The sequence below is a fragment of the Megalobrama amblycephala genome, linkage group LG8, assembly GCF_018812025.1.
Source record: "Megalobrama amblycephala isolate DHTTF-2021 linkage group LG8, ASM1881202v1, whole genome shotgun sequence".
In the NCBI taxonomy this organism is placed as follows: domain Eukaryota; kingdom Metazoa; phylum Chordata; class Actinopteri; order Cypriniformes; family Xenocyprididae; genus Megalobrama; species Megalobrama amblycephala.
Window position 1 is genome coordinate 16,569,790 of NC_063051.1, and position 12,978 is coordinate 16,582,767.

The following is a 12,978-nucleotide window of genomic DNA, read 5'->3' on the forward strand; positions in this document are numbered from 1 at the left end:
ATCACTGTGTATAATGGACTGCACAAAGCACATTTTGTACGTTCTTCTCAGATACTAAACTAATTATTGCCCTAATGCAATGGAAAAGTATCTTATTTTAACGTAAGAGCCATCTACAGCCTCTTCCAGTTATTTTAGCTGTACAAAAATATTCTTTTATGCTACTTCATATTGCAGAATGGTGGGTCATTCTGTGTCACCTCAACCAGAGGTCCCCGGCTCAAATATGTGATTTTATTAATATTTTTTCCGTAGAAAGACAAACATAAATAGTGATGAAAACAAAATATTAAATGTCACAGATGTATATTTATTGAGTAATCCACTATTTTGTAGAGGGGAGTCAAAATTACAATTTGGAGCCGATTTACAGGGGTGTAAAAATGACTTTAGAATGATGGCAGCATCATTATTTTATTTTTACAAAGAGATTGGTAGGTCTATTAGTAAAATACGTTGACTTTAGCAATCTTTGTTTCGTTATATGACTGATAAGCCATGTTTCATTATATGAAACAAAGATGGCTAGAAACTAGAACTAGAAATTGCTAGAAACTAGAACTAGAAATGAGATACAGGGTGTAAAAATGTTCTAGTTTCAACGTTATTTGTTCTTCAGATATTCGTCTTTAAAAGAAAGAAAGTATCAGCTGTATGCAAAGTGACTGACATTTGGTTTTTGACCACTGAAAATGTGTACAGTTTACCAGTTTACCAGTTTACTCATGGAGCCACATTAACATGTCCATATCTCCTGGGATTGAACCATCGAGGGCCTTTAAAATTAAGATACCAAAAGTAAAGTTTGTAAAGAACCAGAATCTAAAAGGATATTAAGACATCTTTAATACTTCTTGAGTTACAGGCATGCAAACTTGAGGCAAAAAAACACAAAAAGTGCTTTTTGCCATTTTTGAACTGTCACTGTTGGCATGAAATGCAACAAAGATTGTTAAAGTCAACAGATTTTACTAATAGACCTACCAATCTCTGTGCAAAAATAAAATAATGATGCTGCCATCATTCTAAAGTCATTTTTACACCCCTGTAAATTGGCTTTAAATGTCAGGTGTAAATTGTAATTTTAACCCCCCTCTACAAAGTGGATTACTCAGTAAATATACATCTGTGACATTTAATATTTTGGCTTTCATCCCTATTTACATTTGTCTTTCTACAGAAAAAATTATTAACAAAATCAAAAATTTGAGTCGGGGACGTTTCTGAAATATGGTTAATTTGACACAGAATGACCCTGGTGTTGTTGTTTTTTTATCATATTATTTTAATTTATTGTTGGAATCATAAACACGGTTTTATCAATTACTGCACTTTATTCTAGTTTTACTTTATTCTATTGTAGTCTACTTTATTCTAGTTATTTACTTATCCACCTTTTTCCGAGTGAGCCTACTGCTTTTTAAATTATGGTTAGCATTTCCGGTTTGGAAAACTTCCACTCAAAATGACTGTAACAAATCATTTCAAATAATAAGGTTGCGCTACAAATGATGCAGGAAAATAATGTAGCACTTGGTATATTAATGTCACACTGGAATCACAAGAATATCAGTGACAAAAGTTCTTTTCAGTCCACTAGTTGTGTTCTGTTCTTCCTATCTTTTTTCTTTGTATTCCGCTGTATTAAAATTTAATATATTTTCCCCCACACAGCACTTCAAAATGTGGTTTTCTCCTTTTTTCGACTTCTAATCCCTATCAGCAGTGTTTACTGGGAAATCTGTCAAAATGAAGAAAAGTACTTTAAAATATCCATCAATGTTCCAGTTAATGAAGGAACATTTTTGATTAACGCTACATACTCTTATGTTACATAATATAGACTTAAAGGATTAGTTCACTTTAAAATGAAAATTACCCAAAGCTTTACTCACCCTCAAATGATTTTTTTCTTTCTAATGAACACAATCAGAGTTATATTAATGAATATCCTGGTGCATCCAAGCTTTATAATGGCAGTGAATGGGACCAACGAGTATGAAGCTCAAGAAAGTGTATCCATCTATCATAAACATACTCCACACGGCTCCAGGGGGTTAATAAAGGCCTTCTGAAGTGAAGCGATGCCTTTGTGTAAGAGAAATATCAATTTTTAAGTTATAAAGTAAAATATCTAGCTTCCGCCAAACCGCTTTCCGTATTCAAATTACGAAGATGCAAAATGCTTACACTACGACCTATGCCTTCCGACGCCAGTTGCGCCTTTTTTGTAATTTGAATACGGAAGGCGGTCTGGCGGAAGCTAGATATTTTACTTTATAACTTGTTAAATATGGATATTTCTCTTACACAAACACATCACTTTGCTTCAGAAGGCCTTTATTAACCCCCTGGAGCCGTGTGGAGTACGTTTATGAGGTATGAATGCACTTTCTTGAGCTTCATACTCATTGGTCCCATTCACTGCCATTATAAAGCTTGGACGCATCAGGATAGGAATTTGTTAATACTTTGACACTTTTAAGTTTTCTTTTGATGTTCAATGGTTGAGGGTGAGTGCAATGTCACCCCATTGTACCCAGTTTTCGCAAATTATTATTAATGCATTCATAGAGCGAACCTTTAAACAAGTGGATTGGCAATCGCTGAATGTTTACAGATTAACGGAAGTTACTCCCATGACTCACGTAAAGCGTCATGGGGCGTAGGAAAAAGGTGGATAGCGACTAATGAATCGGAAGTCTCATAAATTCACAAGAAATAGCTTGCTTCCACGTTGAAAAATAAGATGGATAACACTGTTCTATGATCTCATAACCTGCATTATTCACGGTTTCTCTCCTTTTCCCAGTCCTCCCTTGTCTATCAATCTTGTCAACCCCGCCCCGGTGCATTCCCAGAGGTGCATCAGAAATCAAACCGAAAACAACCTGATATCGATGGGAATGTGATCTTGTCCTCTGGCAGTATGGTGAATATCTATAACACACAGTGCCTAATAAAAAACATAAGCCTCCATCTGGTATAAGCATGTGATTGATGCAAAGTTTCTGAGACCTGCGTATTCGCCCCCTTGCTTGGAAGTCAAAACATGCCGGTATAATGTAGATTATTGCCTTCAAACTCTCTCTAGGCTTTGCATAATGGACACTGAGGGATTGTCGATCAGTAACCTGGTGGCAGGGGTTTCATGCACTCTGAACTAATGCAGTCTCGGTCCAGGAAAAGATTTTAAGTGAGTGTTTCCCTCCGTCCAGCAGTTTTTAAGGGATTGAAAACAGAGAAGGGACCATCACTAATAACGTGAGAGGTTGATGGAGCACCTTTGGACCCTGTTCCTATTTTCCTTCATTTTTTCTGCACATGTTGGTGGATAGACAGATGTGTGTGTAGGGAAGAGATCAAGAGAGGGAGTTACAGAGGCTCTTTGACAGAGAAAGAGGGAGCCACATGGCTTTGAAATGGAATATGTGCACAGCAAACATCAGAGCCGCAGTGCTCTTTCCGAGAGGGAAAACCCGTTTGGAGTTCTTGATAAACAAACGGTGGTAAAGGGCCATGTGAAAATCAACTGTGTCACATGGAACGAAATATATTTATTTCTGCTTGAAGCTGGACTTTGGCTCTGAAAAATGGAATGAGCACCCTAGCGTTTATGAAGGTCTGATGTAAACTGAGCCATAGTTTACTCTGCATCTACATTTCATTACATGTGATCAAAGTGGCAGCTCTCTGACGTCAACATTTTAGAATCAGAAATGTACACATAATTACATTTCACAGTGTTTTTTTTTAATCTCACAGTTCTTTTTGTTGTAGAGATTCTGGTGCACTTCATGAAGACCCATACAAGACTTTCAAACCTAATTTCAGTTTTATTAATTGGCATGACTGTTTCTGTTTTGGCAAAGATTAAATAAAAGAATGAATAATTTTGGAGAACATAAAGAAGTTCTCTTTCACTTAAGTTTACAGCATCACCTTGGCCACTGTCTGTCTCCCCCAACCTTGCTGTTTGGGGGAAAATAAAAAGGTCATTGGCCTTCTCTCATGGGACTGTGAAAGAAAAAGCTCATTTTTCATAGAACACAAAGCTGCATTTGTGATAACAGTGCACTCTTTTAGCTGGCCAAGTTTAATGAATGCCAACCGCGCACGTTGCCAGTTAAGCCTATTTTAAGATATGAGCTATAAATAAAACTTAATTAGTCTGGTTGGTATAAATAGTCTTCTTTTAATCCACACATTTATATTTTTGGAGAAGAAAGGCCTATGTCACATGAACTCTGAGAGTGGAGACATGTCTCTCTCTCTGTCGCCAATTGAGAACTCTCCAGTGCAAGTGTGCTGACATTGTGAAGTTAAATGACACCATACATATGAATGTAAACTTTAAGATGTTATGGTAACATATCACAGTAACTATACGCTGGGTGCCAGACAGCCAGTATATTAACATGAGGTAATGAATCCTTCATGCTTAATAATTTGAAGTCTGTATTCAGCCTCAATCTGTCTTGATGTGGGAATGACATATTCTGGTGGAGTGTGATCCATTTAATCTGTAACTCCCAAATGAAGCATCAGTCATTATGTGTTTTCTGTGGGCATACCACACACAGATGCATTAGAACATAAATAAATGCCTGTTCTCAACAAGAATGATAACTATAAACAAAGACAAAAAAATAACACAAGATGCATCACTCGAATATGGCGGAATAAGTCCTGCCTTCTAAATAAGAGCCAATCGCCGATTGGTAAGTCATTGCATCACTACAGCGGCTGTTAGAAGCTCCGGTTCCTATAGAAACAGTCAGATGCGCATTTAAGACTGCCATGCATATTAGTTCGATCCAACCTGAAAAATACTGTTTTTTTTGTCATGATTTGAGCATTTAGAAACAAAATTTATGAGACAGTTGTTGTCAGATTTCATTGGTGATTTCAAATATGAAATTTAATCGAAAGCTTGGCAAACAGCTTTGGAGAATTTGATGTTTCCCCATTCAAAGAGATAGGAGCTGTACTTGCATGCCCAAGTGAAATGACTTGTCTTAAAGGGACTTTGTTCCAACGATATTGTTATAGTTGTGTTATTGACTCTTGTATGGAGTCAAATTAATGCCTTAAAGTTTTGCACAGAAATCAATTTTTGCAAAACAAAAAAAAGAATTGAGCAATAAAAAAAATGTTTTGCAAACAAAAATAAAGAACTGTTTTCAACATTGATAATAATAAGAAATGTTGTAAAGTAGCAAATCATAATAAAATGATTTCTGAAGGATGATGTGACATTGGAGATTACATGTAGATTAAATTACATCTTTCAATTTATTAAAATAGAAAAACATTTAAAATTTAAAATTACAATAATATTTCACAATATTACTGAAATAAATGCTGCCTTGGTGAGCAAAATATACTTCTTGTCAAAACATTTAAAAATAATACCAACCCCGAACTTTTGAAAGTTAGTATGTGCAATTAATTTGATTTCATTTTGTCAAATTAATCCATATATAGTGCAACTAATTTGATTAAAATTCTAAATCGATTGACAGCCCTAATATACACAGATCAGGCATAACATTATGACCACCTTGCTAATATTGCGTTGGTCCCCCTTTTGCTGTCAAAACAGCCCTGACCCGTCGAGGCATGGACTCCACTAGACCCCCGAAGGTGTGCTGTGGTATCTGGCACCAATATGTTAGCAGCAGATCCTTTAAGTCCTGTAAGTTGTGAAGTGGGGCCTCCATGGATCGGACTTGTTTGTTCAGCACATCCCACAGATGCTCGATTGGATTGAGATCTGGGAAATTTGGTGGCCAAATCAACACCTCAAACTCGTTGTGCTCCTCAAACCATTCCTGAACCATTTTTGCTTTGTGTCAGGGCGCATTATCCTGCTGAAAGAGGCCACAGTCCCTGTCGCTGGTTCACCACTGTTCCTTCCTTGGACCTCTTTTGATAGATACTGACCACTGCAGACCGGGAACACCCCACAAGAGCTGCAGTTTTGGAGATGCTCAGACCTAGTCGTCTAGTCATCACAATTTGGCCCTTGTCAAACTCGCTCAAATCCTTACGCTTGCCCATTTTTCTGCTTCTAACAAATCAGCTTTGAGGACAAAATGTTCACTTGCTTCCTAATATATCCTACCCACTAACATGTGCTGTGATGAAGAGATAATCAGTGTTACTTCACCTGTCAGTGGTCATAATGTTATGCCTGATAGGTGTATATTCAACTCGTGATATTTCTTTCTTTTTAACCACCAAATGATCGTAAAAAGTAGATCTGAGGCCAACTTACCTGTGAAACTGCTTATAGAGTGCTACGTACCTGCTCTAGATAGTTTTCCTATGCTGTGTTGATTTGATTTAGACATTAGGCTGTAAATCACAGACTAAAATGAAATAGATTCATGTGTGTTAGTTTTTGCTGTTAACCTCTTGGTTGATCCAGTTTATTTGACTCAGCATCTCTGCTAAAGTAGGTGATGAAATGAGAATTTATCTCTTTTTATCTCTTCAGAGTGTGTGGGTGTGTTGGTCGGTTAACTTTAGTTGTCCTTTGAGATATTTCTTGTTCTTTAGTCTGGCACATACCTTAAAGAAGTTGAGATGAAGTGGCTTTAGCAGCTCTGATCTGTAAGCATTCCCTCTCTGTCTCTGCATTGTGGTGCAATAGACCCGCTGTGGCACATCTTACGACACTGGACTAATTGAAAAGGAGCAGCAAACCCTATAAAGTCCTTCTCATGGCTCTTGGGACAGTTTGAGAGTGGCCTCCTAAACAAGAGTGGGAATGGAAACATTTGAGCAGGGAGCAAGGTTTTGCTCTTGAAAGAACACCTCTGTCTCCTGGTAAAATCGCGGCAATCTCTTGTGACCCTTGAAAATTGCCCCTGAACCGGGATAAACCTTGACCCATTTTGAAAAGCTGCATCGTCTCAGGAGGACGAAGAAAATGTTGATGTGAACTTTGACCTTTCTGTGTTGATATTGGAAAACTGCCAGCTTGCAGTTTCTCAGGCACTGGGGCCGTGTGTATTTGTGTGGGAGTGTACGTTTGTATGTGTGGGTGTGTGTCAGGGAATTGCGTGGGTATATATTTTACAGCTTCGAGGCAGTTTTTGGACCGGGATTGTGTGAGACAGTCTCCCTGTGTGTTTTTGTAGGAGTTACCCAAATGTAGAGTTAGATGTATGATAAAACAGAAATGTTAACCTAATGGAGCACTGTAGAAAAACAACAATCACAGGGCCACGAGCTTTTAAGCTGAGAGATAAATCACCAAACAAGTGAAAAAAAAAGGGTTTGTAGCTAAAATGTGATGCTATTTGTCAGAAAACTTTTCTCAATTGATCCAGACTTGCAGACTAGTTGGAGACTTTTTGACAAAGAGCATGGCAGCTTCCAGGCTCTGCGTTTTTGACCTAATCCCTACTCCTTTTTGCTTTAAAGGTCTTGTCAAACATGATTGCCACTGATATGGTTGTTTTGTTAGAGTGAAAATGGTATACTGTCTTTAGCTCAATATTTAGAGTTTCTTTTTTCGCCTACTTAAAGCTGCTAAGCCTAGCAGTGGTCGCAAGTGGAGCTGAGCCAGTGAGGCTGGATCTGTCAGCTGCCTGCGAGTCGTAAAAATGATTGACGCTCCAGAGAATCATTCCTCAAAGTAGGGATCATCCCAAAGTCCTCACTACATTTAATTAAGTGTCCTTTATCTTTTTCCATATTTCTCTCTCTTTTCCCTGTTTGACTGTTTTTTTCCCCCTTTTTGACTGTGGGAACAGAAGAGCGAACTTCCTAGAAAGTATTTTACCATTTGCTTGCCATTTAATTTAAGCTTGACATCAAATCAGCATAGTTGTACTTGTCCTAAATAGCTATTGTTCCAAAAGGAATAGTTAAATCAAAAATGAAAATTCTGTCATTTCCATGTGTCTTTCAAAACCTGTATGTGTTTCTTCCACAGAACATAAAAATAGAAATTTTGAAAAACGTACTGGTCGTTTTCCATGAATTGAAAATGAATGGCGAACTTAAAAAAGCTTAATAAAGGGATTAAAAGTGTTACAAAAGTGTTCCAAATGACTCTGAAATCACATGCTGTCTGAGTAGGTACTACATTTGAATTTGAATTTACTCCGCGACCATTAAAAAACCCCGCTCCATCTCAGGGATGGGTAACTTCAGACTGTCCTACAGAGTTTAGCTCCAACCTTGATAAAGACTCACCTGCCTTTAGCTTTCTAGTAATCCCAAAGCCCTTAAAGGATTAGTCTACTTTTAAATAAAATTTTCCTGATAATTTACTCACCCCCATGTCATCCAAGATGTTCATGTCTTTCTTTCTTCAGTCGAAAAGAAATTAAGGTTTTTGATGAAAACATTCCAGGATTATTCTCCTTATAGTGGCCTCCAGACAGTTGAAGGTCGTATGTCCTACGCCTTCCCTATTCAACTTACGGAATGAACGCAGCGCCAGTTTCTTTTTTTCCGTAAGTAGAATAAGTTTTTTGAAGAATGCGGAAAGCGGAAACACGTGCAAGATGATAATTTGTATTTATAAAGCATATACAGTAGTATTTTTTTCAAAAATGACCGATTGCTTTGCTAGATAAGACCCTTATTCCTCGTCTGGTATCATTTAAAGCCCTTTGAAGCTGCACTGAAACTGTAATTTTGACCTTCAACCGTCTGGAGGCCATTGAGTCATATCTACTATAAGGAGAATAATCCTGGAATGTTTTCATCAAAAACATTAATTTCTTTTCGACTGAAGAAAGAAAGACATGAACATCGTGGATGACATGGGGGTGAGTAAATTATCAGGAAAATTTTATTTAAAAGTGGACTAATCCTTTAATTAGCTGGTTCAGGTGTGTTTGATTAGGGTTGGAGCTAAACTTAGGACAGTTTGAAGTTGCCCATCCCTGCTCTATATAGTATGAATATTGTAGTATGAATGAAATTCGGACGTACTACATCCGCCATGTTGTTACTGTCACGTGACCTACCAGCGTCATTCATAAATCCCATCCCATGGCCTCACGCGATAGTAAAGTGTCCATGGAATGCACAATTCAGAATCTCGGTGGAAGTAGCACCTATACTATTCGAACATACTACTACTGTTTTTTGCATACTGTATAGCAGGGAAGTATTCAATTTCGGACGCAGCATGGATAAAGCTTTGATTGCTTTTTCATTAAATAGATCAAATTTTGATTTGTTATTTACTGAAGTATTGACTTGCACCCTAGCTCTTCTTAAGTTCGTGATAAAAGTAACAAAGTCTCTTCTGAGGCAGATCTTTTCAATGAATCAGTTGATTCAATTCACCAAACCAGTGCAAATTATTTGTTTAGAAATCAAACTGATTCAGTTCTCAAGTTCAACTGCAGTTCAGCTCTTTGAACTTCCTTTTCAGTCTGTTGGTTACACAAAGCTGTTGAATGGCTTCAGAAGATTTGCAATATAGTACACAAGTCATATGGATCACTTTTATGATAATTTGGTACGTTTGCATGCTTTTTGAAGCTTGAATATTTAGTCATTCATTGCAATTGCATGAAAAAGAACGACTGGAAAAGTTTTCCGAATTTTTGTGTTCAACAGAAGAAAAAAAAAATCATGAGGTTCTGGAACGACATGAAGGTGAATAAATAAGGACAGATTTTACATTTTTGTGAGATCTGTTCCTTTAAAGATCTTTAGCTGTGATCGTGTCACGTCACGCAGCAGTTTTGCATTTGAGAGGGAACAGACATCGTTCCTGGTTAGGATGCTGTGTTAACCGCTTTTTTATTAGCACCCCATTCACATGATCTGTTTCTTCATTTAGTTTATAGTTTAATTTTAAAATTACAATGTGCATATGTTTTTTACTTGTTCACTTGTTTGTTTACATCCCTTGCTGTGGAAGGTGATTGTAAATTCCAAGCCCAATTGATGCAATATTGCGCATGTGAACATGTGTTTGTGTTTGTATTTCGCGTGTGGATACTGCCTGGGTCCCGTTTTTTACCTCCCAGTAGGTCTTCTCCACAGCAGCTGTGACTGTGGTCAAACAGTGCTCCATGGTGATAGTTGTTGGTTTGTGCCTGGGGGCTGCAGTGGGGTCTCTGAGCTGGGGAGCTTCATAGCTCTCTGATTCCTAGCCAGCATTGTGTAATCACTCACAGTGGCGCTGCAAAAACAGCTTTCACAATCAGCTGGATGTCTCTCAGCGGGCCAGCACTCCAGCGGGGACCAGGAGAAGGGCATATTAGTAGAAAGAGGACAGCAAGGCACAAGGGACAGGCGTGTTGTGTTTATACGTTTGAGTTTGTATGAATGTTTGTGCAGGCATTAGTGAATTTGCACGTGTGTTAGATAGATAGAACTGAAGTTAGCACGAGTAAGTATGGGGGAGTGTGTTTAGGTGTGTGCGTGTGAGCGTGTGTATATGTATATGCAGAGGAACTGTACGTCCGCTCCAGCTGTGTTTAGGAATCTGACAGATTATTCACTACATTAATTCCCTTTATTAAGCCTCTGGGTCCAGGCCAAGCTAGTGAGAAGCGCACACAGCTGTAACCCCCTCTATGCCACAGCATATGACTGACTTTATGGGTGATGTTCGGGAGCAAGACATTTTTTTTCACTGCTTTTGTGCTTGGGAAGTTGTGCACGCATTTATAGTTATGTGCTTGTGTGTATATAAACATATGTGTATTTCTTTGTGTCTCATGTATTTGTGTGTATACAGTATGTGCAGGTGTGATTCACCCACATCTGGTATATGCTGTTTTCTAGTTAGTTTCTGTTTTCCTCATTGAAAGGTTTATTACATTGAACTGAAAATGAATTAAAATTAAACAGAAAAAATAATCATGGCTTACTGCTAATGGGAATGTTTTTAAATACACATTTGATAATTAATTTAAGAAATAATGACACAATTAAATAAATAAAAATAGGCTAAATAAATTCTGCACATCCATGCCAATAAGTGTCATAAAGTCCAAGACCATTTTAATGTCAGACAGCGCAACATAATCAAAGCATACTTGAATCTGGCAAATGCTGTTTTATTTGTTTGAGTAATATATAAATGAGTGTCAGAGGCAAGCATGGTCTTTCAGCCCATAAACACAAAAAACAGGGATTTTTCTGCTTATTTTTCTAGAGATTTGGCAACACTGACAGAGTGCGCCCTTCAAAATTCTTCATTTACTCTCCATCATGTCATTCCAAATCTTTTGGACTTTCTTTATTCAGTGGAATACATCTTATTTTGTGTTCCACAGAAGAAAGTCATTCAGGTTATAGTCTTACAGAAGAAAGTCATATTACAGAACGGTATGAGGGTAAGTAAATGACTGAATTTTCATCAGGATAGGGATAGTTCACCCAAATTTAAAGGCATGCATTATTCATAATTTACCATTATAAATACCATTATATAATTTCAAATCTCTTGGAAATCTGTTGAACACAGACGTCGCTTCGAAAGCTTTACGAATCTTTTGTTTGAATCCGTGGTTCGGAGCGCCAAAGTCACGTGATTTCAGCAGTTTGGCAGTTTGATGCACGACCCGAATAACTGATTCGAAACAAAAGACTCGTAAAGCTCCGAAGCTTCATGAAGCAGTGTTTTGAAATCGGCCATCACTAGATATTGTTGAGAAGTCGTTATTTTGTTTTTTTTGGCGCACAAAAAGTATTCTCGTTACTTTATAAAATTAAGGTAGAACCACTGTAGTCACATGAACTGTTTTAAATATGTCTTTAGTACCTTTATGGATCTTGAGAGGTTTGGTGGCTTTGCTCTCAATAGAGGCCTCACTGAGCCATCGGATTTCATCAAAAATATCTTAATTTGTATTCTGAAGATGAACGAAAGTCTTACGGGTGTAGAACGACATGAGGGTGAGTAATTAATTACATTATTTTCATTTTTGAGTGAACTAACCCTTTAAGTATTTACCCTCATGTCGTAACCCACAAGACCATCTTCGGAAGTTCATCTTTGGAACACAAATGAAGATATTTTTGATGAAATCTGAGAGGTTTTTTTTTTTTTTAATCTCTCATAGAAAGCAATGAAATTACCACATTCAGGGTCCAGAGAAGTAGTAAAGACATTGTTAAAATAGTCAACGTGATAGTCCTCTATCTGTCAACTGCGTAGGAGACTGACAGTATTCTCGTCGCTTCATAACAATAAGGTTGAACTACTGTTGTCATGTTGACTATTTTAACAATGTCTTTACTACTTCTCTGGACCTTGAATGCGGTAACTTTGTTGCTTTCTATGGGAGATAAAAAACCTCTCAGATTTCATCAAAAATATCTTAATTTGTTTTCCAAAGATGAACGAAGGTCTTGTGGGTTTGGAATGACATGAGGGTGAGTAATTATTGCACTGGTTTATAGAAATTTTGAACAATCCTCTTACCCCAAATTAGTTGTGAATGTTTTGATATTAATTAAGAGTGGCTGACAGAGTCCATTTTAGTGAATATGCTGTGCAGATTTGCAAGGAAGTTTGACAGAAAATGAACATGATTCTAAATATGTTTTCTCTCATATTAGAGGATCAATCCGCTCTTATGACCACATGGAGGGAGAAGCTGAATATTCTTGGCCCTTGTGCAAAGAGCTTTCAGTGGCCTTGAAAATGTTCTCTCGTTGGCAGATGAATCAAAGTGCTGCCGTTCCTTGATGTATTGTGAAATATTTATCAAACGAGACAATACAAGGAGTGGCACAAATCATAAATATTAAGTAATATAAAAAATGCTAATGCAAAACACATTTTAGAGAGAGGGCAGTGTGGGGCCTCTCTCTCTCCATAAAAAAAGACACTGAATCCAGGGAATAGATACATTAAAAAAACAGTGGAAACCATATGGCAATACAAACCATGCATCCGGTCTTTTGCAATATGTTGCATGTTGATCATTATTGTAAAATGTCAGCAGGTGACCTTAAGTGAAAGACGAGCATTTGGGATGG

General features: G+C 37.5%; 1 protein-coding gene across 2 annotated transcripts in view; it reads left to right on the forward strand.

Annotated features, from left to right (window-relative positions):
* crocc2 (ciliary rootlet coiled-coil, rootletin family member 2) overlaps positions 1 to 12,978 on the forward strand; it is a 61,443-nt gene that overhangs the window by 1,405 nt on the left and 47,060 nt on the right. Inside the window, exon 4 of one of the 2 annotated variants that reach the window (XM_048199680.1) lies at positions 2,813 to 2,932. The exons of the other annotated variant lie outside the window; for it this stretch is intronic. Within the exon in view, the coding sequence (XP_048055637.1) occupies positions 2,813 to 2,932 (120 nt within the window). The remainder of the gene's footprint in view (positions 1 to 2,812; positions 2,933 to 12,978) is intronic. 2 annotated transcript variants of the gene reach the window in all.